A 24,080-nucleotide genomic window follows, 5' to 3' on the forward strand; every position below is an offset into this window, starting at 1 on the left:
TTCCGGCGTGGCGGTGGGGATGGCGGCGCTGAGCCTCACGGTGCAGGCGGACAGCCCCCCGCTCGGTAAGCGCGGGCCGGGCCCTCCCTTTCCCCACGCCCTCCTCGTTCCCTCGGGGTGCCTGTGATCGCGCAAGGTGCCGCCGCGTTGCATCATGCGGAGCATTGCGGGCTCCGCACGCTGAGCGGCCGCTCCCCGGCCTGTCGTCGGGCTGCCTGCTTCCCCTCATTGGCTCCCTACGCAGCGGTACGGTCTGAGCTGCGAGCGTAGGGGCTCTGGAGCGTTTGTTTTTGTAGCTGATAATTGGCACTAGAGGTTTATTTGAGGGGATTATGTAAGGATGCTAGAAATATTACATCTTACGAGAGAAGCACATTGGCAGCGTGTGTGCGAGGCAGCCGAGCGCACGTCCCACTCCTGCCTGCTCCGTGCTGCTCATCATGGCTGCGCTGGGAGGCGTGTGGTAGCTATTAATGTCCCTAGTATTAATTACACAGCTCGCCGAGTCTAATCCTTGTCGTTTCCAAAGCCTTTCCGTGCTGTTAGCGTACTTACGGGCCTTTCAGATGTATTGCGTGAGCGATGTCACCCTGACTTTAACGTGTGGATAACGGGGTAGAAGGACGTTAGCTTACGTCCTTACTCTGAGGAGCCTGTTCTTAATGCCACAGGATGCGTTTGCTCTGAGGTGGGAGCTGGGAGCTTCTAGCTCCTGTGACTTGTATGTAGGGCAACGTATTAGTAGCTACACACCATCGGCCTTGGGCAGACTCTGTGTTGTTCTCAGGGAAAGTGAAATGTGCAGCAAGGATTCAGGTTGCTCAGTTATTAGGAGAAGTTTCTTCTCCAAAAGAGCAGTGATGCAGTGGCAAAGGCTGCCGAGGGAGGTGGTGGAGTCACTGTCCATAGGGGGGTTCAGGAAGTGTGGATGTGGCACTGAGGGACGTGGGTTGTGCGTAATGGTCTTATAATGATTCTGTGTCTCTAAGAAGTAACAGGTTGGTTTGATGCCCTTCTGGACCTACAGAATAGCCCTCCGGCTACTTTCATTGAAGTAATGCCCGTGCAAAATTTGCTGTCTTTGTATGTGCTTGTGAGCAAAGCACACAAACACAAGCTCCTCTCCTCCAGCTCAGCAGGCAGGGTCTGGATCAGAGCCAGCCCAGAAATAATGCAGCCACGTTAGCTTAGTGCTTTGTTCAAGCTGTTCCACTGTGCTATGGAGCATCAAGATCTGAGCAGGTTGCGTTGAGCCACTTTGGATATGGAGAGAGCTGTCCTCCAGTTGGTGAATAGCCTTAGAAGATCTTTTATTTCTGCACTGTCACTGGTGAGCTACTCTGAGGAGCCTGTGTAAGTTTCTTGTGTTTGTCTTGAATAGAATTTCTTGGTAAGCCTTTTCATAAACACTATTCTTCATAAATAGTGTTAAAAATATTGTCAGGGCTGTGGTGGTGTACACTTTGATACCGTTCAGGTGAAACAGTTTGATTATGATCTCTTCATGTACTCAGGTACAGAACTCACTTGTACAGTACCCTTAGGAAGCATAATGAATTGCTGCTGACAGTTGCTGAGCGCACTGCAGATTACTGTATGCTGGGCATTATCAATTTTAAACCACAAGGATTGCCAAGAACAATTCTCCTGCATATGAGATTGAACATTGATTTCTTTCCTGAGCAATCTTACTTGAAGGAGCACTTCAATCGCTTTGTCAAATTAGATGAGAAGTGTAGCTGTTTTGTTGCTGCTGTGAAAGGTATTTTTACTGCAAGAGAGATGAATATGTTTGTCTCTTGTTTTTTAAAGGAGCTCTGCTGACAGTAGAGCTTGTGAAGAATGATGTCAAAATTTCAGTGGAAGAAGGCAAGGAAACCGTCCTTCGTGTATCTGAGTAAGTGACTTTGCATCTCTTCTTCTTGCTTTGGGTCAGCAGTTTTAAAAATCACATGGTTGTAACATTGACAGTAACCTTTTCTGGTAGGAGAAGAATACTTCTATTAATGACTGCATTACTGTTGTCTCACTGTATTGTTTAGGTATTTGCCTTCTTTGATGTACCATGAGTTATCAAAAGTAAGGCCATTTTATACTATGTAAGGGTGGTATACATGATTCCTTGCATTCATACATATGTGATAGAATTAATTTTAAGGCTTATGTGGCATTGTTATGTGCTCAATTGTGAATATAAGTGAATGGTGTTATCTCAGAAAAGTGCTAAATAACTGTACCACACTATCCACTATACTGTAACTATCCATCTGCATCATGTGGAAATACTCTTAGAAATTTTTGAAGAAAGCTAATGTATGATCATTGAAAACTATAACTGTTATTGCAATAAATATTTTCAAGTTTGGGGTGGGAGGGAGATTTTTATGATCTTTCTAGGATCATGTGCGTATCGGAAATGCAAGACTAATTCTTTTGGTTTGGGAAAACTGGATTGTAATCTCAGATTCCATATCATGTAGGATGTCTGAATATAATTTGAGAAGGTATCCCAGCATTTAAATACCACTGACATTGCAGTGGTACCTCTGATAATCTAAAATCAACAGTAAGAAACGCATTTTGGCCCATGAACATATTATCAAACATGATAATACTGTTTAAAGTTAACAGCAGCTGATCTTTTCCACACTCTTATAACCCCAGAGAGTGAGCTTGTCACTGTATACGTATTTTGGCAGAAAATCAAAGCACAGGCTGCTTGACAGTCTTCAAACGTAATGACTGTGCTACTGGTTTCTGTTTCCATTTTCTTTTAAAAGATTAGGTTTAAACTCAATTAAGAGTTCTTTTCTCATTATAATTTCTATTCTTACATGTTGTTTTTTGCCCTGTGGTATAAAAGCTATCACTTCAAGGTGATGTTGGAATAGTTTTGTATAGTCAGCTATGAAAGAACAATGTTTCCTAAATTTTATTAAATTTATTAGTTTTATGTTACCATCCCTTCCTCCCACTGCATTGCAAACACATTCATTTTAGCTGTTATGGAAAAAGTCAGAAATGGAAAGCAAAAGCTCAAAAGCTCTTCTGCTCCTTGGTCCCAGGTGAATAAGATCTAGATTCACATTTCTATCAGGTGGCATTTTTTTGTGCATTAGTATCATCTCTTTTCTCTTATTGGATTATGTTTAAGAAGTTATTCCAAACCTCAATATTGCATTAATTTTCTCTTGCTTAGTTGTACAATCATTAAAAAAAATTGATTCTCTACTTTAAAGTCTGTTAAAAGTATATCTGTAACTGGAGATGCATCAGCTGAATTCAGATTTCAAGTAATGCTTCTGGTAAATGGATTTCATGGCATCAATTCTGCTGAAGCCATCTATTCTGGCATGACTTGAAATTCACTTGGGATATTCCAGACCTTGGTTTTATTTTTTATTTTTTTTTATTTTGGGGGGGTTGAAATCAAGAGTTGTAATGACTTGCTTAAGTAATCAAGGGCATTTGTTTTAGTATGAACTAGTGAAAACAAAAACGTATTTCACAAACTTTCTGTAGATGCAAATATATTAAAGATGTCTTGTTTCTCTGGAAGAGTTTCTTTAAAGTCTGGCAGCATGATGAAATGAGAACAGGACATACTTTGCATATAGTAACTCCCTTCCCCATACGTCTTGTTTTTAATAACAATTTAAGGATTAAAATTGGATGCCTGGAGTTTGAAAAGCTAGAAGCAAAGAAAAGCTCACAAATAAGCTAGTTCCTTAGATTTTAGTGCAGTTAACAGAGTGTGACTGTCTGATCCATTTGTATCGGGACTCGTTATAATTATTACTGTACCAAGGAGCTTTTATTTCTTTCTTAGGATTTTCATTGATCTTTGCAAGACTTTTTCTGTGCTATCAAAAATTCCTCTTAAGTTTATAAAGGATGAGATGTGTAGCAGGAGGTAGATAACTTGTTTGTAAGAAAAATAGTAGCAGAGACAGAAAAAAACCTTGTTCAGACAGATTGAAGTGTAGCATTCAGTCAATTAAAATGAGAGAACACTTACAGGAACTTCCTGTTGATGTCAGTGCTTGGTTAGAAGCATTTGGAGCCATTATTTTGTGAACTGCACTTGTGTGAGACTGTAGGGATGAGTGTTACTCATTTTCAACTCCGTGTACAGGTGAAATTGAACTGGATGTAGTAATTTAAAATACCTTATTTTACATATTTTTTCAGGCATGTTTCATTTACCAATGTGAATTCTATAGTTCGTTACTTGGCTAGAGTTGCTGCTTCTGCTGGGTTGTATGGTTTGAATCTTTTGGAACACACTGAGGTGAGAAAGAACTCTGCTTTTCTTTTTTTCTATTTCCTTCCCTCTTTTGCCTGTGACCAAAGTGCTCATTTTTCTTTTTTCTTCTGGAGGACCTTTTTTATATTCCTGCATTTTATTGTGTATTGCTGTTGCATTTTAGTATTAGTCTGAGGTTCCAGTTATGTGGGATGCTGAGTTGTTTCTATTTTTTGTTTTGTTTTGTTTTTGTTAAGCTTGAAGCTTCTTGTAAAGAAGAGTCATAAATCTGATCTTGGAAAGAGTTGCCATTTCCTACCTCCCACAGCAACTACTCCTAAGCTGGCAGTTCACTAATCCAGAATAGTTCAGGTTAGAGGATGATGGCTGTGGTTCATGGAATCCCAGAATGACCTGGGTTGAAAAGGACCACAATGATCATGTAGTTTCAACCCCCCTGCTATGCGCAAGGTCGCCAACCACCAGACCAGGCTGCCCAGAGCCACGTCCAGCCTGGTCTTGAATGCCTCCAGGGATGGAGCATACACAACCTCCTTGGGCAACATGTTTCAATGAGTCACCACTCTCTGTGAAAAACTTCCTCCTGATATCTAACCTAAGCCTTCCCTGTCTTTGTTTAAAGCCATTCCCCCTTGTCCTATCACTATCCACCCTCATAAAAAGACATACCCCTTCCTGTTTATACACTCCCTTCAAGTCTTTGGAGGCCACAGTGAGGTTTCCCCAGAACCTTCTCTTCTCCAAGCTAAACAAACCCCGTTCCCTCAATGTTTCTTCATAGGAGAGGTGCTCCAAGATCATCCTGTTTCAGTCATACTACCGTGAGCAGGGTTGCCAGCCACTAGACCAGGCTGCCCAGAACCACATCCAGCCTTGCCTTGAATACCTCCATTCAAGGGATGGTTTTCTCTCTTCACTTTCTACTGCTCGGTTGCCATCACTTACTCCTGTGTAATGTAATTCGTTATAGTACAAAGGAACACTGTATTACAATACCTTCATCAGCTAACAGAAAATCATGTTGAAGCTAATGGCAAAATATCCCACTGTGCACAGAACTTGTGATTTTGTACTAAATTATTTTTTGCTGTATGTGATGGACAAAACTCTCAACCTGATTTCATTCAGTGCTTGAGATCCAAGTTAAACACCTTCTGGCTCGGATATCTTGCCACAGTGATGAGATGTTCTGTTGCATAAAGTCTTGCATTCCATAGCACTTTCCTAGTGGTGCCATGAAGGCACCAAAATTCTTTATGCCAAAGAGGCAACTTCTTGGTCATCATTCCTTATACAAGTTACAAAAAGTTGTTGTAAATTGTGGATATGATATAAAATGAGATGCAGTTCTTCCTGAGTCCTGGTGAATTTTAAATTGATCACTGAAACTGGCAAATGAACTAAAGTTAGTATTCTCTGAAATGTAGGGAGGAAACTGAAGGATTTGTTCAACTGTCTTCTATACAGCTGCTTGGAGTTAGTTAAAGCCTTCATCCCTACAGCAGGTCTAAAGGGAAGTGTTGTCATAGTGTATTCCTTGTAAGGCACTAAAAACAAGTTATCTGTATAGATACCTAAATTTTCTGAGGAAAAAATGTGTTTTGAAGTTGAACCTTAAGGCCTCTGTAAATAAGCCTTCAAGATTGCTAGTTCTAGTAAAATGCTTCTTTTCTCTTGTTCTTTTTTCAACAGTAGTGATGTACTTTAGGACGTACAGTGGCAGCAGCATTTGTGGGACAAATTCTTCAGAACATAACTTTGAACAACTGAACTGAGTTCTGTAGCAATTACGTTTATGTAATGTAATTATGTTTATGCCTGCCCACTGGCTCACGTATTGCAAGGATTCCTTATGCAGTTTACCAAACACTTGAATATGAAACAGAGACAGAGGAGTTTAAGATATATTTGATCTCTTACAGAATTGAAGGATCTAATTCATAGGCAGAGCTATGCATCAACCAAGGGCCTGGTTTTTTTTTTATTGTTTTCCTTTTTTTTAATGCATGCAGCAAGATGTATTTCTTTCTGTAGGAAAAGACTTCTGCAAGAGAAAGGGAAGGGAAATGAGGTGAGGTAGGGATTTGGTTTCTACAAAGCTAAAAGAATGTGAGGCAGAGAAGATAGGAACTGGGGGGAAAATGACATACTTATTCAGTAGTGATATCAGAAAGATCAAATAGAGCACAAATGTTATACCTAAATAGTTGGAGGACACCCATTATTGTATGCTGTGTGTGATGAAATAAATGCCCAAGAGCTGCTATTTTTTCCATTGGGAATAGTTTCAATGAAGTCAGTATAGTTTCAACAGTTTGAAAACATTTCTGAGGGAAGAAGCTGTGAATTTAATCATGTATTGTAGTTCTGGATGAATGTTTAGGTGTACTTGATTTTAAAGATTATTTAAGCATCCCTTGTGATGTAATGTCCAATATATTTAATATTGATATTCTAGCTAATATTTTCTGTTTAGCTGTTAAGTATATATTCAGATTTTTGACTTCTTTCTCATTGCTTTACTAACTTTGAATATCTTATGTTCCTTACAACTAGGTTGACCACTGGCTAGAGTTTAGTGCTACAAAGTTATCTACTGCCAGCCAGTTTCTTTCAGCAGTCCAAGAGCTCAACCACTGCCTATCTCTGAGAACCTACTTGGTTGGAAACTCTCTGAGTCTTGCAGATGTCTGTGTCTGGGCTGTCCTAAAAGGTATTGGTATATGTTCTCCTTTTCATTGGTTTGCTATCATACATACTAGGAGTTCTCAAATTTCTCTTTCTGTGGTTGCTAGTAGCAATTCTTAGCTGTATGCCAGACTCTGTACTGTTGTTCACACTGCTTTGTCCTGTGCATCACTGATGGGAATAGTGTGGCTTAGGAAGCCTTAGAATTGTTCTGTGGGAAAACTTATATGATGTGTTTATGGATGGTAATATTTCTAACTTATATTGTGTTATCTATAAGAATGTCATTATTACCTGCTTCCTAAATAGGAAAGTGTGTTGTGGCCCAAAATTTTGACTTGAATATTTGAATTTTGTACAACAGAATAAAACTGTATACATGGACCTTTCAGTTATTTTACCTTAATAGGCTTAACAGACTGGCATTTAGTTTGAGTTACTGAAAAGTGTTACCCTAAGAAATAGTCTTCAGAAGCTAAAACAAGCTTTGCTGAACAGTTTACATGAGTTTGTATCTCAGGTGTATGTCTAAAATTAATAGATGACTGTCATTCATTGTGACCGAGTGCCTCTTGAAAGTAATGTGCATGTTCAAGATTAAAGTCTGACATCTTTGAGTAATTTTTCAAAGTTACACCTCTGAGAAATCTGAAATCAGTGCATTATGTCAGTTTTCTGCCTTTTCCCACTGGAGTTCTTTTAGTGAAGTTACTCCTTCAATATTAGATTTTGGGAACTGAGCCCTCGAAAATAAATGCTAGCACTGATATATGCTTCACTTTGGAGAAAGCTTCATCAAAAGGTAGACCTATTAGAAGGTATTTCTGTTTTTTGGAAGAAAAAAACCCACATTTTTACTAATTTTGAGTTAGATGATAAAACAAAACTTAATGTTACCCAGTCCCCCACCCCTTCTGTTTCTTGAAACGAAAAAGAATGCATTATGTTCTTTGGAGGGAGTTTGTTTATTTAATTTGCTTTAAAATGACTTGCATCTCATGACTAAATATCCTTTCAGAACAGAGACTTAAGTAGGTTATTAAAAACCATAATCTTGTACTGATCTTAAAAATTGCAGTTGGTAGTCTTTCTATTTTAATAATTCAGTAGCTTGAAAATTTTGTTTCCTAACAGATAATAACATCTGGCAAGAGCAATTACAGCAAAATAAAGCTCCCATCCATGCAAAACGGTGGTATGGCTTTCTTGACGTACAACAAGCTTTTCAGTCTGTAGGAGCCAAGTGGGCTTCTGGCACTCCAAAGGTCAAAATGGTAAGCTTTATTCGCATTGTCTGGGGAGAGTAGCTTTATTTGTATGAATACCCTATAAGGATCTTCTTAAATTTAGAAAATTAAAAGGGATCAGTTGCAAAAAGTTGTTTTTTTTTTTTGTAAGTTCCTCTTAAACAGGAACAAAACAGCTACAAATGTCATATTCAGAAAGGTGAGTAGTGTATTCCAGTGCTTATCTGGAATCATGAAAAAACGGCACTGCTCTTTAGCTGTGTCATTTTGTTTTTCTAACAAGGATTTCAAGATCATGAGAGACCTGCAGAGATTGCAGTTACTTGAAGTAGTTAATCACAGTGAGGTTAAAAATACCGAGCTAAACTTGATTTTCTTCTATCTAGAAAATTAAATAACTTGCTAGGATTTCTCAGTGCTAGTTCACAACTGAAAACAGATTAACTTGGAGCTGCAAAATTAGTCTAGTTTTGATGTACTAACAGTAATGTGAAAGTTGTAAAGAGATGAATTTGGGGTGCAATGTGATGGATTCTTGCTGCCTGTTTTGGAAGATGTTGGAGTTTTATTCTTGTTTATTCAGCTAAAGTGATCTGTAATTATAATCTCCATTAATTTTTAAGGCAACTGAAAAGAAGGCGGATGTTGGGAAGTTTGTTGAACTTCCTGGTGCAGAGATGGGAAAGGTCATTGTACGGTTTCCTCCTGAAGCAAGTGGGTAAGAAGCATAGATGCTTTGAAAAGTTTCTATTTTTCATTTTTGTTTTCAGGAAAACTAGAAGTGTGCTTTGGTGAGGATCAGCTTATCAGACAAGTCTTCGGAGTCAAAAGAGTAATTAAAGCTTTGTCTGTGACTGCATTAGAGTTGTATGTTTACTTCTCTGTGACTCATTGTGTTATTAGCTAAACTTGAAATACAGAAGTGGTTTTTTAATGTGCTCAGCAGTGGGAGGAGGAGAAGCGGAAGGGATTTGCATGGATAATGGAGATGTGTGCTAACAGAAGCTGTGATGAGTGAATACAGTCTTCATGAGTTGGATGCAACGTGCTCAGTGCTTCATCAGGAAGCTTAAACTTGGGAAGGGAAAGGTGTATGGGATAACTTCCCTTCAGGAAACTTTACAATAGAGGTATAATTGAGACCCTTGTCCAGGGGGTCGGATTATATGTAATCTGAGATACAAACTCATAAAGACAGAAAATGGGAGATATTATGAATCTCACTGCCAATTTTTTGATCTGTTGATCCACGTATATTGCAGCATCTTAATTGCCAATATAGTTAATGCAGAAGCAGTCAGAAATCATTAGGAATATAGAAATGTTTTATTCAGTAAACGTATGTATGTGACACACTTAGTAAGTAAAGCTTTACTTTTATCAATCAATACATAGAAAAGAGGATTAAAAAATGCATTACCAATTTCATAAATAAAACTATCACCCAGCTTTTTTTTCTATTTCTTTTAGAAATGCTTGATAAGCTGTAAATTTCCATTATTGCCTTTCTTCAGTAAACTGTCCTTTCAGCATTGTATCATTTCTGTGCTTATGTTTCTTACTCTATAAGTCCTGTACGAACTGTCATTTAAAATATTAGAAATTAAATGTTGTATATGTAGCATAGACTATTTCTTTAGAAGCATGTATATTTTTAGATTTTTGGAATTAATGTTTATGTATTAAATTAGGCTTAAATCAGTAATAACTTTTTAGTTTACATTGAAATGAAAAGCATCCACTGTTTTAGAAAATTCCAGTCTTCTGAATGTGATAGGTTCAGATTATCTATCTGGTAGAAACTACTTAATGTTATCAACACAGTCAGTTTAAGTTAATCTGTAAAACTGGAAACAATTCAAGTCCCATTTTTATATGCATAGTGACAATTAATAAGCCACATTTTAACAATTATCTGGTAATTTCATGGTAGAAAAAAGCATAATCTACTTTTATAAATGTACCAAATTCTGAGATGTTTTCTTTATTTGTTTGACTTAGCTATTGCTTACCGTTTCTTATCTTTCTTTCACAAATACAAAAGTCTAACTGAAGTGGTGCTGATGTATTTATTTATTTTCTTTTTAGATATCTGCATATCGGTCATGCCAAAGCTGCTCTGCTAAATCAGCACTACCAAGTTAACTTCAAAGGAAAACTTATTATGAGGTTTGATGACACAAATCCCGAAAAAGAGAAAGAAGACTTTGAAAAGGTATGATGAGAGAACAGAGAAATCATTCACTGTATTAAACTAATTCAAAGGTAAATTATATAGAGATCTGTTGTTGTACACTTTTTTTGCACTAGATATTTAGGGCATCAGTATTGCACTTAAGTTTTATGCTTGGAAGAAATTTCCATCATCTTTAATAAAAGCCTTTTATCAGTTGCTTCTTTCCTTTCTCCAACATGTATGTAGATATGCAACTCCTATTTGACTGTAAGAAGTAGTTTGTCTCAATTTTCATCTCCTTTTCTTGTTCTCCCTGATCTCATATAATCATTGGCTTTGAATCAGTAAGTGCTTACCTCTTTTTTCTTTCATGCTTGTCATATTATTTTTATTGATCATCCTTCCTGGACTGTGGAGTGCTAGAGCACCTAATCTGACATGGTGAGGTTTAAGAAAATTAATTTTCTAGAATATTACAGTAGACAATTCCACACTTTGCAGGTTATTCTTGAAGATGTCGCAATGCTGCACATCAAACCAGATCAATTTACATATACCTCAGATCACTTTGAAACAATAATGAAATACGCTGAGCAGCTTATTCAAGAAGGGAAGGCATATGTGGATGATACTCCTGCGGAACAAATGAAAGCAGAGCGTGAGCAAAGAACGGAATCTAAACACAGAAACAACTGTAAGATTTTTTTTCATGCTTCCTTTTTGGTTTTGTGGCATTTGATTTGGCATCACAGCTTGATTTTTATTAAAAGGTGAATGAGATAGCTGATTGCGTAACTCTAAGGTCCTTATAGGAACTTGGAAATCATAGAACATTAAAGAAGTTTGGTTTGAAAGGGACCTTGAAGATCACCCATACCAATCCTCCTGCTATGGGCAGAGACACCTCCTAGATCAGGCTCCCCATGGCCCCATCCTGCCTAGCCTCAATGCCTCCAGCAATAGGGCATCCACAGCTTCTCTGGTCAACCTGTTCTAGTGTCTCCCTACACTGTGAATAAAGAACTTCTTCCTTGTATCTAATAAAAATCTACACTTTTTTTTTTTTTTTTAAACCATTAGCCCTTGTCCTAACACTCCTTGTTAAATTGTCCCTCCCCATCTTTCCTGTAAGCCCCCTTTAGGTACTAGAAGACTGTAAGGCTACAAGGTCACCCCTGAGCCTTCTCTTTCCCAGGCTTTTCATCTGCTATTCATTACTCACAAATGTTTAGTGCTTTGTTCTGTGTGGCTGGAATAACTGTACATTTTGACAGGTGCAGGAAACTTGTGTATGTATTTCATCACCATTCATCACCAATTTATAAAAAATTCAAAATATAAAATGTATCTAAAGAGGGGGTGACATTGCTTTTTGTTGCTGCAGTGGTAGATTGTAGTTCTGTATCAAATTCAAAATACCTTAGAAAATTATTTTTATTATTTTTAGGTGTTAGTAAGAATTTACAAATGTGGGAAGAAATGAAAAAGGGAACAGAGTATGGACAAACTTGTTGTCTACGAGCAAAAATAGATATGAATAGTAACAATGGATGTATGAGGGATCCAACTCTTTATCGTTGCAAAAACCAGCCTCACCCACGTACAGGAACTACCTACAAGTATGTTCAGTTTCTTTGTGTGGCCTGTGATTTACTTTTTTTTCTTTTTTTTTTGCTTTGTTTCAGGGTATTTACCATTCCTTAGTAAACTTATCGTAGTGCTTGGAATCTGTTTGCATTTTTCAGTCAGAAAATGTAATGAGTCTCTTTACTGTGAGGAGCTTTACAGATGATTTTTAAAACGTGTTTGTTAGTTGTCGTAGTCAGCAGTGAACATTTCAGTTTTGGTCTATAAATACATCATCTATCAGTGAAGAGCTTGGAGTCAAAAGTTGAATTAAGACTCAATGGCTTTATCATGGACAAAAAAGTTGTTTCCTTTAGTTCTTGGAACTTAAACAGGATCGTGACAGTTCTACATCATTACGGTTTTCATAACAGCCTCTGTCTTTATGCAGAATGAAGAATTGCTACATTGTGCTTTGAAATCAGCCTACCCAATTGCTGCAAGCTATGGTTCACAGCTTATCTGGGGCCTCTGCTACCAGCCACACAACTTTGGTTTTGGAAATATTGACTATAAAGTTTATAGTGTGTAAATATAAATGATGCTTAATTTGGAGGTTTAAATGCGAGGGAAGTGTTTTGCTCTTCTGGCTTGCTAACCAAGGCTCCTTATTTTCAAGGGTTTATCCTACGTATGACTTTGCCTGCCCCATTGTTGACAGTATTGAAGGTGTCACACATGCACTTAGAACAACAGAATACCATGACAGGGATGAACAGTTCTACTGGATCATTGAGGCATTGGGCATAAGGAAGCCATACATCTGGGAATACAGCAGGCTAAACCTCAACAACACTGTGCTGTCCAAAAGAAAGCTTACGTGGTTTGTCAATGAAGGGCTTGTGGATGGATGGTATGTTACTCATTTGTAGCCCAGCATTGTTATTGTAGATATTTGCACTGATGCATCTCTTTCTGTTTTGGTCAGTGTGCTTAAGCATCAGAGCAGCATGAATGAATATTTAAATGGAATTTGAGAACACAGATTAATTACAGTGGCTTCTGAATGTACAGTGTGTCTGCTTTCTGTGCTTTGGTAACTGTGTGCATACTTGTTCATATATTTCATGTTTATTATAGGATCTTATTTTTGGGCTTTGGCTCTTGCTTCGGGTGCTACTTATATGTTTCCCCCTCTGAGTTATTACATACATTCCTGATCAATGCCAGAAAACGTACCTCCTCTTGTCACCAACTTCTAACGTTATTTTTTAATTAGAATCATAGAATCACTCAGGTTGGAAAAGACCTTAAAGACCATCAAGTCTAACCACAACCTAACCATACTACCTTAAGTCTAACAACCCTCCTGTAAGTCACGTCCCTGAGCACAACATCCAAATGGTTTTTAAACACATGTAGGGATGGTGACTCAACCACCTACTTGGGGAGCCTATTCCACTGATTAACAACCCTTTCTGTAAAGAAGTGTTTCCTGATATCCAACCTAAACTTACCCTGGAGCAACTTCAGGCTATTTCCCCTCATCCTGTCACCAGTGAGAGTCACCTGTCACAAGTGAGAAATTAAGAGATTAAGTGGATGCCTGCAGAAGATAAAGGATTCTTGGTGGCCTGGTAGCTTAAATGTTTTCCTAAAGAAGAATGACCAGTGATTCTGCACCTCTGCAATTAATTCAGAGTCAAGAGAAGTTTCTTCTTGGTTCTTCCCACAGTGACCTTGTTGTGGGATTCCACCATCAGAAGTTCTCTCCTCATATCAGTTTTTGAGAGACTGAAGATAGAATAGACATAGGAAGAGGGCCACTTCCCCAGGAGATGGCTTACCTCCCTCAGCCTTCTGAGTTAGATCTTATCTAGCTCTTCATTCACAAAAATAAAATACAGTGAAGCTGTGCCTTTCACATGTGGCAGTGTTATTAAACTTTTTGAGCAATCTTATAGGTAGAACTTAGCCTGCGATACTGATGATAAGACTTCTTTTTCTACTAGGGATGACCCAAGGTTTCCCACTGTGCGTGGTGTCCTGAGAAGAGGCATGACAGTTGAAGGGCTAAAACAGTTCATTGCTGCTCAGGTGGGTATTTCCTTCTTTTCTGATTCTTTGAGTCTCATATAGTAAGGACAAGTTTTCATAAGGTTTTATTTAAATTACTTGTGATGTGAGATTTCTTTTGAAGATTTACTGCTTTCTTGTGTACTGCTTCAATGTGTCTGAGCAGGTCCTTGGAAAACTCAGTAGCAGGTTTCTTCTTTAAAAAAAACTGCTTTGCAAGCTCAAAAGTGCTTTTCTAAATTGTTTTGATAAGTGCAAATAGAGGGTTTGTAGCTGTTAAAGGACTTTATTTTAGATGCGTCTGATAGCTAGTCTACATGCACTTGTGTTTTTTGTTGTGTTTTTCTTTTTTAAATTTTCCAGGGCTCCTCTCGATCTGTTGTGAATATGGAGTGGGATAAAATTTGGTCCTTCAACAAAAAGGTATGCTTTTACTTGAATTTGATGCTACTCCTGCTACCCTGTCAGGAATACATAGAGAATCCAGCGTTCATTGGAGAGCTTATTACAACAAGTAGCAATTGCAATATGTTGCATCATTTTGGCACACTTTCAGGAAAATGGAATGTCCCCTGCTGTTTAACCTGAGTTAGCACTAATTCTATTGATTGTTCTATACCAATACTTACTTGCCTTACTTAGTAGTATGAGGAAAGATAATGATATATGTAAATCTGATATGAAAACTGCATTTCATTTTTCTGCTTTCAAGCTGCGAGCTATCTGTAAGAAGGTATTACTTAAAGCTTTTTACCTTAGCCATAGCTTACAGTGCTGTAAGCGTACATAGTACAAGCTATCATTTTTGCAGCTTTATAGCACAGTCATATTTGCTTATATAACAGGAGCTCTACAAACCCACTGAAAATGCATTATTCCTGGCTTTAAAATGCTGCCTGTTTCTGGTTTGGCTTATTTGTTAACGTAAACATAAATCTTACTCAAATTGTTGGCCGCTTTTCCTTTTGGTGGCTTTGTCTTAAGATGCTGGGTATACTGCCTGTGTAGATAAAGCCAGCACTGCTGATGTTTGTAACTGAATGTCAGATAAGGAATACTGCATCTTGACATGGTTAGTTGCTTTTTGGCAGCGGATGCTTGGACACTATAATAAGGCGAATTATTAGAATGCTGACTGCATATTTTGTGTGATTGTGGAAACACCTGTTATTTTGCATTGGGATTCCTGCTTGATTTTGCTTAGATAGTACCCAGATCTGTTCATTTAAGTAGCTTTTGCTTGTCTGGCATGTGTCTTGTATTCATTCACGTATTTTGTGTTTGGTTTGCTATGTACACAAAGGTTTATGAATTGGTTCTTTCTGTTGCTGCATCAATATAATTAAGAGTTGGATTTGGGGAAAAACCCGTGAAGGACTGTCAGGGCTCATTTTTTTGAATTGGCTTTTGAACTGAGTTTCTTACATATCTGACTCCTTGGACAGCATCACGTTTGCATCTGTCTGTTCAGATAGTGCGCAATCTGAATTATGAACAAAAGCAATTGTTTGTGTGCGGGTAGTTGTAAGCTTAAAGTCTTAGTGTGAGAGCTGAGCCACTCATTTCATATGTTAATCAGTAGTATATTTGCAAGATTTTTAACATTTGTAGTCTGAGGAAGGATTGTGGATTTTAATCGCTATAAATAAAAAGTCTACTAAAAACACTGTAAAATTCAGTCTTTCAGTTATCAAAATTATGTTATTAAATCACATGTATTTTGAATTGCATACACAAATCCTTTTTTAAAATCTAACACCTAAGATTCCAGCTTTAGTAATTGTCAACTTACAAATATATGACTTCTTTAAGAATGTGATCGTTACCTTGCTTGCTTGTGTCAGTAGTTAGATATTAAATAATTTTTTTTACATTTTTTATGCACAGTTTTTCACTTCAGCAGGAATAAACTAGGGGAGGAGAAGCCACTTTGTATTAACAACAGCAGGTGTTTTTCTTTGTGTTAGCTTCCAGTTAAACTGGGAGATCTCTTTTGGTCCTAGCCAACTTCTAGTCAAATTACATGAAGTGGCTAAACAGTCAAACCAATCTTTCACATATGAAAAGAATTGTGAAAAACGATCTTAGCTGAGATTTAAAATGGATGATGAAAATATAGGAAGGCAGTTTGTAGGTTTTTCTTGCCAGACTCAAGCTGTAGAAATCCTGATGAAGTCAATATTATGGTGTTGCCTTATTATAGTATCTAATGCTGATGTGTTTAAATTGCAGACTAAATTGGTGCTTCCTCTATAGCCATGTCTGTCCCTGATTCTGCTGGAGTACTGATCTGGAAAATGAGTATGGGACCAGTTCTCATGCTGCTGAAAAAAGGAACAACTGCATCAATAAATTATTGCTTTAAATTCAGCTACCTAGAAAGAAAGTGGTCCAGATCTAGTACTATTCATGAGTAGAAAAATTGGATTTTTTTTTTACTATCTTCCCTGTGAGACAGTAGCTCAATATTTTTCCTACTTCTAACATCAGAAATACTCAATGCATAGTTTTTTCTTTAAGTATTTCAGTAAAGAGGAAAAATTGAAGTATTTTCTCACTTCTATAGCTTTGGGTTAAAGTAATATTAAGAGATTAACACAGTAACATTTAAAAAAATGCAGTAACATAAAGAGTACCAGTTAATATCCTTTTTTTTTTTAAGTTGTTGTTTTATGCAATATTTTACTTCTCTGTTGACGTCATATATTCATAACCCTCCCCTTGTTTGTTTTCTGTAGGTTATAGATCCAGTAGCACCTCGATACACTGCTTTACTGAAGGATGCAGTGGTTCCAGTAAATGTTCCTGAAGCTCAAGAGGAGATGAAGGAAGTGGCTAAACATCCAAAGGTTCTCAATTTACTTCTTTAATATTCTTGTATTTCAGATCAATAAGGTTGGAAGTACCTTGGCTTAGAGCAGTCAGCAAGGAGGGTCCTGGTTTTAACTTGCTTGGACAGCATGAGATAAAACCAAGGTGTGCTTTTTCACAAAATTGTCAAGAAGTCAGTACCTACTAATCATCTTTGTTCATTTAAGAGAATGATTTAGGAAAGTGCTTTTGTAAATATTTACAGTGTGTATAGATGAAGTCATGGTGGGAGGCACCTCAGAAGAGGTGATATATCACAGGTTTGGAGTGATAGTCTGGATACTCTGACAGCTTTTATTATTGTTTGACACAAACATTCACAGAAATTTAAATATAAAATGTATTTAAGGCTCTATGGTTACAACATAGTAATCACAGCTTATCCATAAGAGTGAGGGATGCAGGAAGAATTAGATTTAGGTAGAAAAGTGAAATATTAACCTGTTAATTCTATTACTTAGATCTTTTTTAATATGACTTTTAAATTCAGGTAGCAAGTAGTTACTGACAAGAGTTTGGAACTTACTAATTTAAAACTCTTAGTAATCAGTAAATAGAATGATATCCATTAAGAAGGGGCCTGTGCTACTGGCACCGTTTTTTTCCCCTGTTATTCATAGGGAAGAGGTTTTACTTTGATTATGACATCTCAAGTTACACTTCAACTTTTCTGAAAACATCTTTGTAAATATTTTTGTGGTTTTACTTTGCTTCTTCATTTTGTTGCTCTGAATATTCCTGTAACAATTTCTTGTACCTGAGAAGTCGAGATCTGGTTTACCCTTTTCCCTGTGGTGTTTCTATAAGGAAACATGTTTTGAGCAGATGCAAGTGAGAATTGTGACCCTTGGAGTCAAAAAGAAATTTGATCTAATGCAAGCCTGTGTATTAAAATACGTTTTTTATTACTATCTTAAAAATTCTACACAGCTGGGAAAAGCTGCATATTTGCTTCAATTTTAAGTGTGTAAAAAAAGAGCTGAGTTACGAAATTCGTTTCGAAGGGAATTTGCATCGCAAGCAGAAAAATTGATCAAAAAGTGAGTTTGTACACATAAGAATTTGAAGATATGTGAACTTTAAGAAAGTATTAGTATGCTGTCAGTTGTGCTGAACTTTGTTTGATACATGCTGTCAGAGGAATATACGTAACACTTACCAACCAGAAACCCGAGAGACAGTTACAGAGGAATACCATAGCTTTCTGTTACTGTTATTCTGAGTCTTACATCTTCATCTGTTTTGTATCTGTCATAAAGAAAGCAGGGTTTTGGCACTGCTTTAAATTTAGTCAGCTTTTGTCAGCCTCTCCTTTGAAATAAAAATCGTTTTTCACAGAATGCCGATGTTGGGTTGAAACCTGTGTGGTATGGCTCCAGAGTGCTGATAGAGGGTGCAGATGCAGAGACCCTGACAGAGGGAGAGGTGGTTACGTTCATAAATTGGGGCAATATTATCATCACAAAATTAAACAGGTAAGCAATACTGGGAGATGAAATTAACTTTTGCATTTCAACTTTTTGTTGTTGTTGTTTTTTTTTTTTTTGTAGTAGGTAGCTTCTAATAGTAAAATATTTGTAGTTATCCACATATATAGAGATATCCTTTTGAAATATGTCACAAAACTGGGTATTTGACATAAAGTGTATTGTACAGGTGGTCCAATCTGAATCAGCAATCAGTCCTACTGCTGCATGTTCCTTTTACCTCATATTCTCCACATAAGTGGTAGTATTTCCACTGTGAAAGAACTTTTTCAGACAAAACAAACAAACAAAAAACGCTTGGAATTTTAAAGCTTTGTTCTGCAACAATTACCTGCTTTTGCAAGGTTAAAAAAAAAAAAACACAACAAAATTACAGTTTTAGTTGCAGAACTGTTGGAGTGAAAGAAGGAGGCTGTTAATATCATCATAATGTCTGGGAAATGCCTGAGACACTGGCAGAATGAGTTGAGCTGAGGCAGAATGTAAAACAAATAGGTAGAGATTTCTCACATGTTCTGTAGTGTCCACTGATGTTTTAAGAAATCAAAAGTAAAGGAGAACTTCCAACAGAAGCGACTTCACTTCTTTGTTTCTTCTGTCTTCTATATTTCATTTTTGAACTCTTAACAGTTGTTTCAGTGGCTCTATTGATGGTCTGTAGTATCAGATGAGAACAAACCCTTTTGACTTTGCTGTAATCGTTCTCTTTTCCTGTAGAAATTCAAGTGGAAAAATTGTATCCATTGATACCAAGTTGAACTTAGATAATAAAGACTTCAAAAAAACTACTAAGATCACTTGGTTAGCAGAAACTCCACGTGCACCACTCATCCCAACTGTTTGTGTTAATTATGAACATCTGATCACTAAGCCAGTTCTAGGTAAAGATGAAGATTTCAAGCAATATATCAACCGAAATAGCAAGGTAAGGTGTTTTTTTTCCTCTTTATATTCTATAAAACTTTTTTTTTTGCCATTACTACTTTTTGTCACTGTTTTTTGACCGTAAAATTTCATTTGTTAAAGAAGAAAATCATGTGTGTATCTTGTTCTTGTGTTTTCCATTCAATTTCTCATAATAGCAGGAGTTGAATCTGTGATATATTTTTTTTTTGTATGTTAATGCATTACCTGATTCTTACCTTTCAGGGATCAATAGTTTGAGTTCTTATGGTGTTACACTCTTATAATATGGTATTTTCTTTTGAGCACTTCTGCTGCTGCTTCTGGAATTAACTGACATTTCAGCACTTGGAAGCACTATTACAACAGCTCTGCCGTGTTTCTTACTTACATTTCTTGTCCTTTGTTAGGTTTGGACTGATTGCTTTTAACTTTTACAGCAAGAAGAACTGATGTTAGGTGATCCTTGCCTTAAGGACTTAAAAAAAGGAGACATCATCCAACTTCAGAGGAGAGGATTCTTTATTTGTGATCAACCCTATGAGCCAGTGAGGTAAGCTACCTAAGAATGACCCAAGCAGACTTTACAGAATTTCATGTTAAATTGTTTTAAAATTTTCACACATCTCTTGATGAGGGTAACGTTACCAATGTTGTAAAAGATTTGCAGCACTGGTACCCTTTAGCACTACTTTTTTTCATATTATTTCTGTGAACTGACATGGCTTTTGTTTTTTGTGTACCTCCCCATCTGTCTAAGGCAAGTCTGTCTAAGGCAGGTATGTGGCACTTCTGGTGCACCCCTACTAGCTTAGAATTAGTAATGAGATCAGGTTTACTTGTTGTGATTCAAAGTACATAAATCGAGGAACAATGCTACAGAATAAAACAGGCATTTGCCTAAGTAGTGTGTGCAGTAATGTTTATTGTAGCAGTTCTTTAGCAAGCTGCCAAACATGTAAAGTTACACAGCAGTGTAATTATACATTACAAAGAAAGCTTACTGTTCCTAACAGGAATCAGTGCTGATCCCCAGTTATGTAAATTTGTATAGTAGCAGTTGTATATGAAGGTAAATACGGAGTTATGAGAGAGCAGCTTGTAGAAGAGTAGAACTTTTGTTTCAATAAATGTTTTATATGTAGTATTTTGTATTCTTTTTATTGGATTGAATTTTTCAATCTGTATGTAAATCCTTTTACAGTCCATATAGCTGTAAAGAGGCCCCATGCATTTTGATTTACATACCTGATGGACACACTAAGGAAATGCCAACATCTGGGTCAAAAGAGAAGACCAAGGCCGAAACTGCAAAGAAAGAGGTAAGCTTTTGTTTTAGAAAAGTGCAGAATGTATTGATGTACAGGATCAGCCTGCCAAATATATATTCTTTTCTTTTTAAGGCTAGTTCAGCCGTAAAAGGAAAATCTGTTCCACTCACTGGTGATACCTCTACTGCAACCTGTACTGCCTCAGAAGACCACCTGGTTATGTACAACAGGGTGACTGCACAGGGCGATATTGTTCGTGATTTGAAAGCTAAGAAGGCAGCAAAGGAAGATATTGATAAAGCTGTGAAGCAGTTGCTGGCCTTGAAAGCAGAATACAAGGAGAAGACGGGCCAGGAGTATAAGCCTGGAAATCCTCCAGCAGCTTCAAAGCATGAGAACTCTGGTACCTTGGACTGCAAAGCTCTGTATGATAAAGTAGCAGAGCAAGGAGAAGTAGTCCGAAAACTGAAAGCTGAGAAAGCACCTAAGGTGGCTGGCTATACTACTTTTTTGCTTGTTTGGGTTTGCGTAGCTCATTGTCTGTGTAGGCAAATGGGTTCTTTTGGTTTAGTGTTTTCACACTGATGGTAATTTTGACTGGGCTGTGTTCTGGCAAGACTTGTGTTTTTCAATGCTTATGTTTTAGCCAGGCGTATACGATAAAGTCTTTGTTAATATTTGTAAAGATGCAAGTAAGTTTCTACATTTATTTTAGTGTTGAAATGTTGACAGAAGCACTCTCCCCACACATGAGTTGACAAGGTATCTGAATCTTGTCCTTGAGATAAAGATGTCCCACAGTATTTACTTATTTTACTAAATAAGATTGAATTACTGACTTCACAGGATTGTTGTTATTTAGAACCTTTAAACAAGAAAGAGGAAAAAAAGATACAATTACAACAGATGTATACTAGACACCTTCCTGTTACGGATTGACTGTAGAAAACACAGTTGTTAATGGCTGCATTCTTTTTATTCTTTGTAATGCAGAGCGAGAAAGCCTGTGAAATAATGCACTTTGTGCCTAGTAATCAAATACTGTTTGTAGTTGCATCTTGATGGCACCATAAAACCAAATGGGAAGATCTAAACTAGTTTATTGTTCCAATTTTACACAGGATTGTTAGACTAGTATATCCTTTGTTGCAAATGCTTTGTTATAGTAGAAATATACTAAACCACTCTGAAAAGCTCTACTGAATAAATAACTAAGAAAATTGAATGATGTGCATAAACATCAGGTCTTTTCCTAAAACATTTGACTTGCACTTCAGAATCTCATATTTCCGCATCTTTGTTTCTCCCTTTTTCTGCCTCTTCCTTTCTTTTACAGGATCAGATAGGTGCTGCTGTGGAAGTCCTTTTATCCTTTAAGGCAGAATATAAACAACGTACAGGCCAGGAGTACAAACCTGGAAGCCCACCTCTAGACTCTGTTCCTGTTCAGTCTTCTCCTGTTTCTACTCTTCCATCCTCATGTCCAATAGACAGCAAATCTCTATACAGCAAAGTAGCTGAACAAGGCGAAGTGGTCCGCAAACTAAAAGCAGAGAAAGCTTCAAAGGTGTAATAGCAGTTAATATTTCTGAATGGAACAGTATTTTCAGCTGAGTCTAAAGCCTAAGGGCAAGTTTCGTGAAATCTGGGGAGTAAAATCTAGGCTAAGAATTTAAGTTTCCATAAAGTGCTTTTTCTGGTTTCTCCTAAGCTGGTATGGATGACTCCACAGGTTCTGTGATAGTGAGCACGGACAACCTGAAAAAGAAGTAAACAGTTATTATTTTTTTAATGATAAAAGCAAGCAAAGCAGAATATAGGCAGTAACTTGAAGTCTAGAGATCAGTAATAAATTTAATGATGGTTTGGTAGTCACGAGGAAACAATTTTTCAGAGTATATTTACTCCCATTCTCCTGTGCATGGACTACTAAAACTGCATGGAACTGAGCTGCTTAAATGGAAAACTTGCATGGCTCAGAAATCAGCCCTTATGTATACTGCCTGATTAGGTCCTATATCGTGCAGCTCATAGGTGTTCTGGCTAGGAAGTTTTACAACAGAACTCAGTAATGACACAGCTGCTAGCATGTTACCTCCAGAATTTTTATTGCAACAACTGTGTTTGTGTGTCAGTAAGGGTTATGTTACCTTAGCTCTGTGTTGTATCTGTGTTGCTTCTGTCTTTATCTGCAACTGCTTTTTTCTCTTCTTTTTTTTTGTTGTCTCAGGAACAAGTAGATGAAGCTGTGAAAGTTCTTTTAAATCTGAAAGCAGAATATAAACAAAAAACAGGTCAAGAGTACAAGCCTGGAAATCCTCCTTCAGCTCCTCCTTGTGTGTCTTCTGCTGCACTTCCGTCTTCTGCTGCACTTCCATCTTCTGTATGCTGCAATAACTTGGGACCTTCTAGCTTAGTGGATGCCAAAGCACTTTATGATAATGTAGCTGAACAGGGGGAAGTGGTGCGAAGACTCAAGGCAGAGAAAGCTTCCAAGGTACCGTAGTGAATAATCAATTGCAATTCTTACCAAGTTTTTCCACTAGGGGGAAGTCTTTCACCAAGTACAAAGCACCTCATGTCCTGGTCAGGACTTAGCCATCAAACTCGGTGTGGTAATGCCCCACAAGTTCATTCTGTTGCTGGATGCTTTCCTGATTCTGAGATATGCATTCTAAATTCTACTAATATAAAAAGTCGAACTAAATTCTGACATCTGGATGAATTGACACAAGCATGGTAGATGTCTATTCTGCAGAATTTTTTAATACATTTTACTTTTCCTTGATGTATTTGTAACATGTGGAGATAAAAATATTTAGTGTACTGCAACAATAGCAAGGCTTTTCAGAACTTGACAAATTCAGTTATAGCAGTGGAAAAGAACAGGAGACAAACTATGTTTATGGGAGTTGTTTCTGTTCCCCTTTCCTCCCCCTGCTCCCCTTTATATTTCTACATTGTAAAATTGCTTTTCTATGATTTTGGGTTTTTTAATGCCTTTTTCTAAAACAGTTTATGTTCTTCAGTGTAGATTCTGCTGCACTTATTAACAGGTTGTAGCTGGGAGGGTGGGGTAGGAGAAACATTCTGGTACAGTGAGATAACACTCAAACAAACACTTGTGTTGCTTAGAGGAGAGCTGTTGAGTCCTTCCTTAACTGCAAAGCATTTATTTTATTACTAGATGGAGATTTTATTTTCTTAGCTTAAAAATCAATGCTCCTTGTCAATTCTGCGTTTAATTCTCATCTTGCTATTTATCCTTCACACAGGGTGAAATAGATGAAGCAGTAAAACTTCTCCTTTCTCTAAAAGCTGACTATAAGGAAAAGACTGGACAGGACTACAAGCCCGGACATCCGCCAGTAGCTCAGAGTTCTTTGCCCCAAGCATCAAATACAGTACCAAGTGGTCCTGACACAAGTGAAGCTAAAGCACTGTTTAACAAAGTAGCCCTTCAAGGAGATGAAGTTAGAAAACTGAAAGCGGAAAAAGCAGAAAAGGTAAAAAACAAACAAACAAACA

At 37.4% G+C, this 24,080-nt stretch overlaps 1 protein-coding gene across 1 annotated transcript in view; it reads left to right on the top strand.

Moving 5' to 3' along the window:
* The first annotated feature begins 19 nt into the window (after nucleotides 1–19).
* EPRS1 (glutamyl-prolyl-tRNA synthetase 1) overlaps nucleotides 20–24,080 on the top strand; it is a 37,553-nt gene continuing 13,492 nt past the window's right edge. Inside the window, 19 exon segments of the mRNA XM_019612658.2 lie at nucleotides 20–65; nucleotides 1,813–1,897; nucleotides 4,192–4,291; nucleotides 6,824–6,980; nucleotides 8,090–8,229; nucleotides 8,826–8,920; nucleotides 10,291–10,417; nucleotides 10,880–11,072; nucleotides 11,826–11,997; nucleotides 12,624–12,857; nucleotides 13,957–14,041; nucleotides 14,384–14,443; nucleotides 16,759–16,869; nucleotides 18,230–18,366; nucleotides 19,096–19,303; nucleotides 19,722–19,834; nucleotides 20,486–20,603; nucleotides 20,685–21,041; nucleotides 23,828–24,058. Of these exon segments, the coding sequence (XP_019468203.1) occupies nucleotides 20–65; nucleotides 1,813–1,897; nucleotides 4,192–4,291; nucleotides 6,824–6,980; nucleotides 8,090–8,229; nucleotides 8,826–8,920; nucleotides 10,291–10,417; nucleotides 10,880–11,072; nucleotides 11,826–11,997; nucleotides 12,624–12,857; nucleotides 13,957–14,041; nucleotides 14,384–14,443; nucleotides 16,759–16,869; nucleotides 18,230–18,366; nucleotides 19,096–19,303; nucleotides 19,722–19,834; nucleotides 20,486–20,603; nucleotides 20,685–21,041; nucleotides 23,828–24,058 (2,769 nt within the window).

Source organism: Meleagris gallopavo, chromosome 2 (assembly GCF_000146605.3).
Source record: "Meleagris gallopavo isolate NT-WF06-2002-E0010 breed Aviagen turkey brand Nicholas breeding stock chromosome 2, Turkey_5.1, whole genome shotgun sequence".
Lineage (NCBI taxonomy): Eukaryota > Metazoa > Chordata > Aves > Galliformes > Phasianidae > Meleagris > Meleagris gallopavo.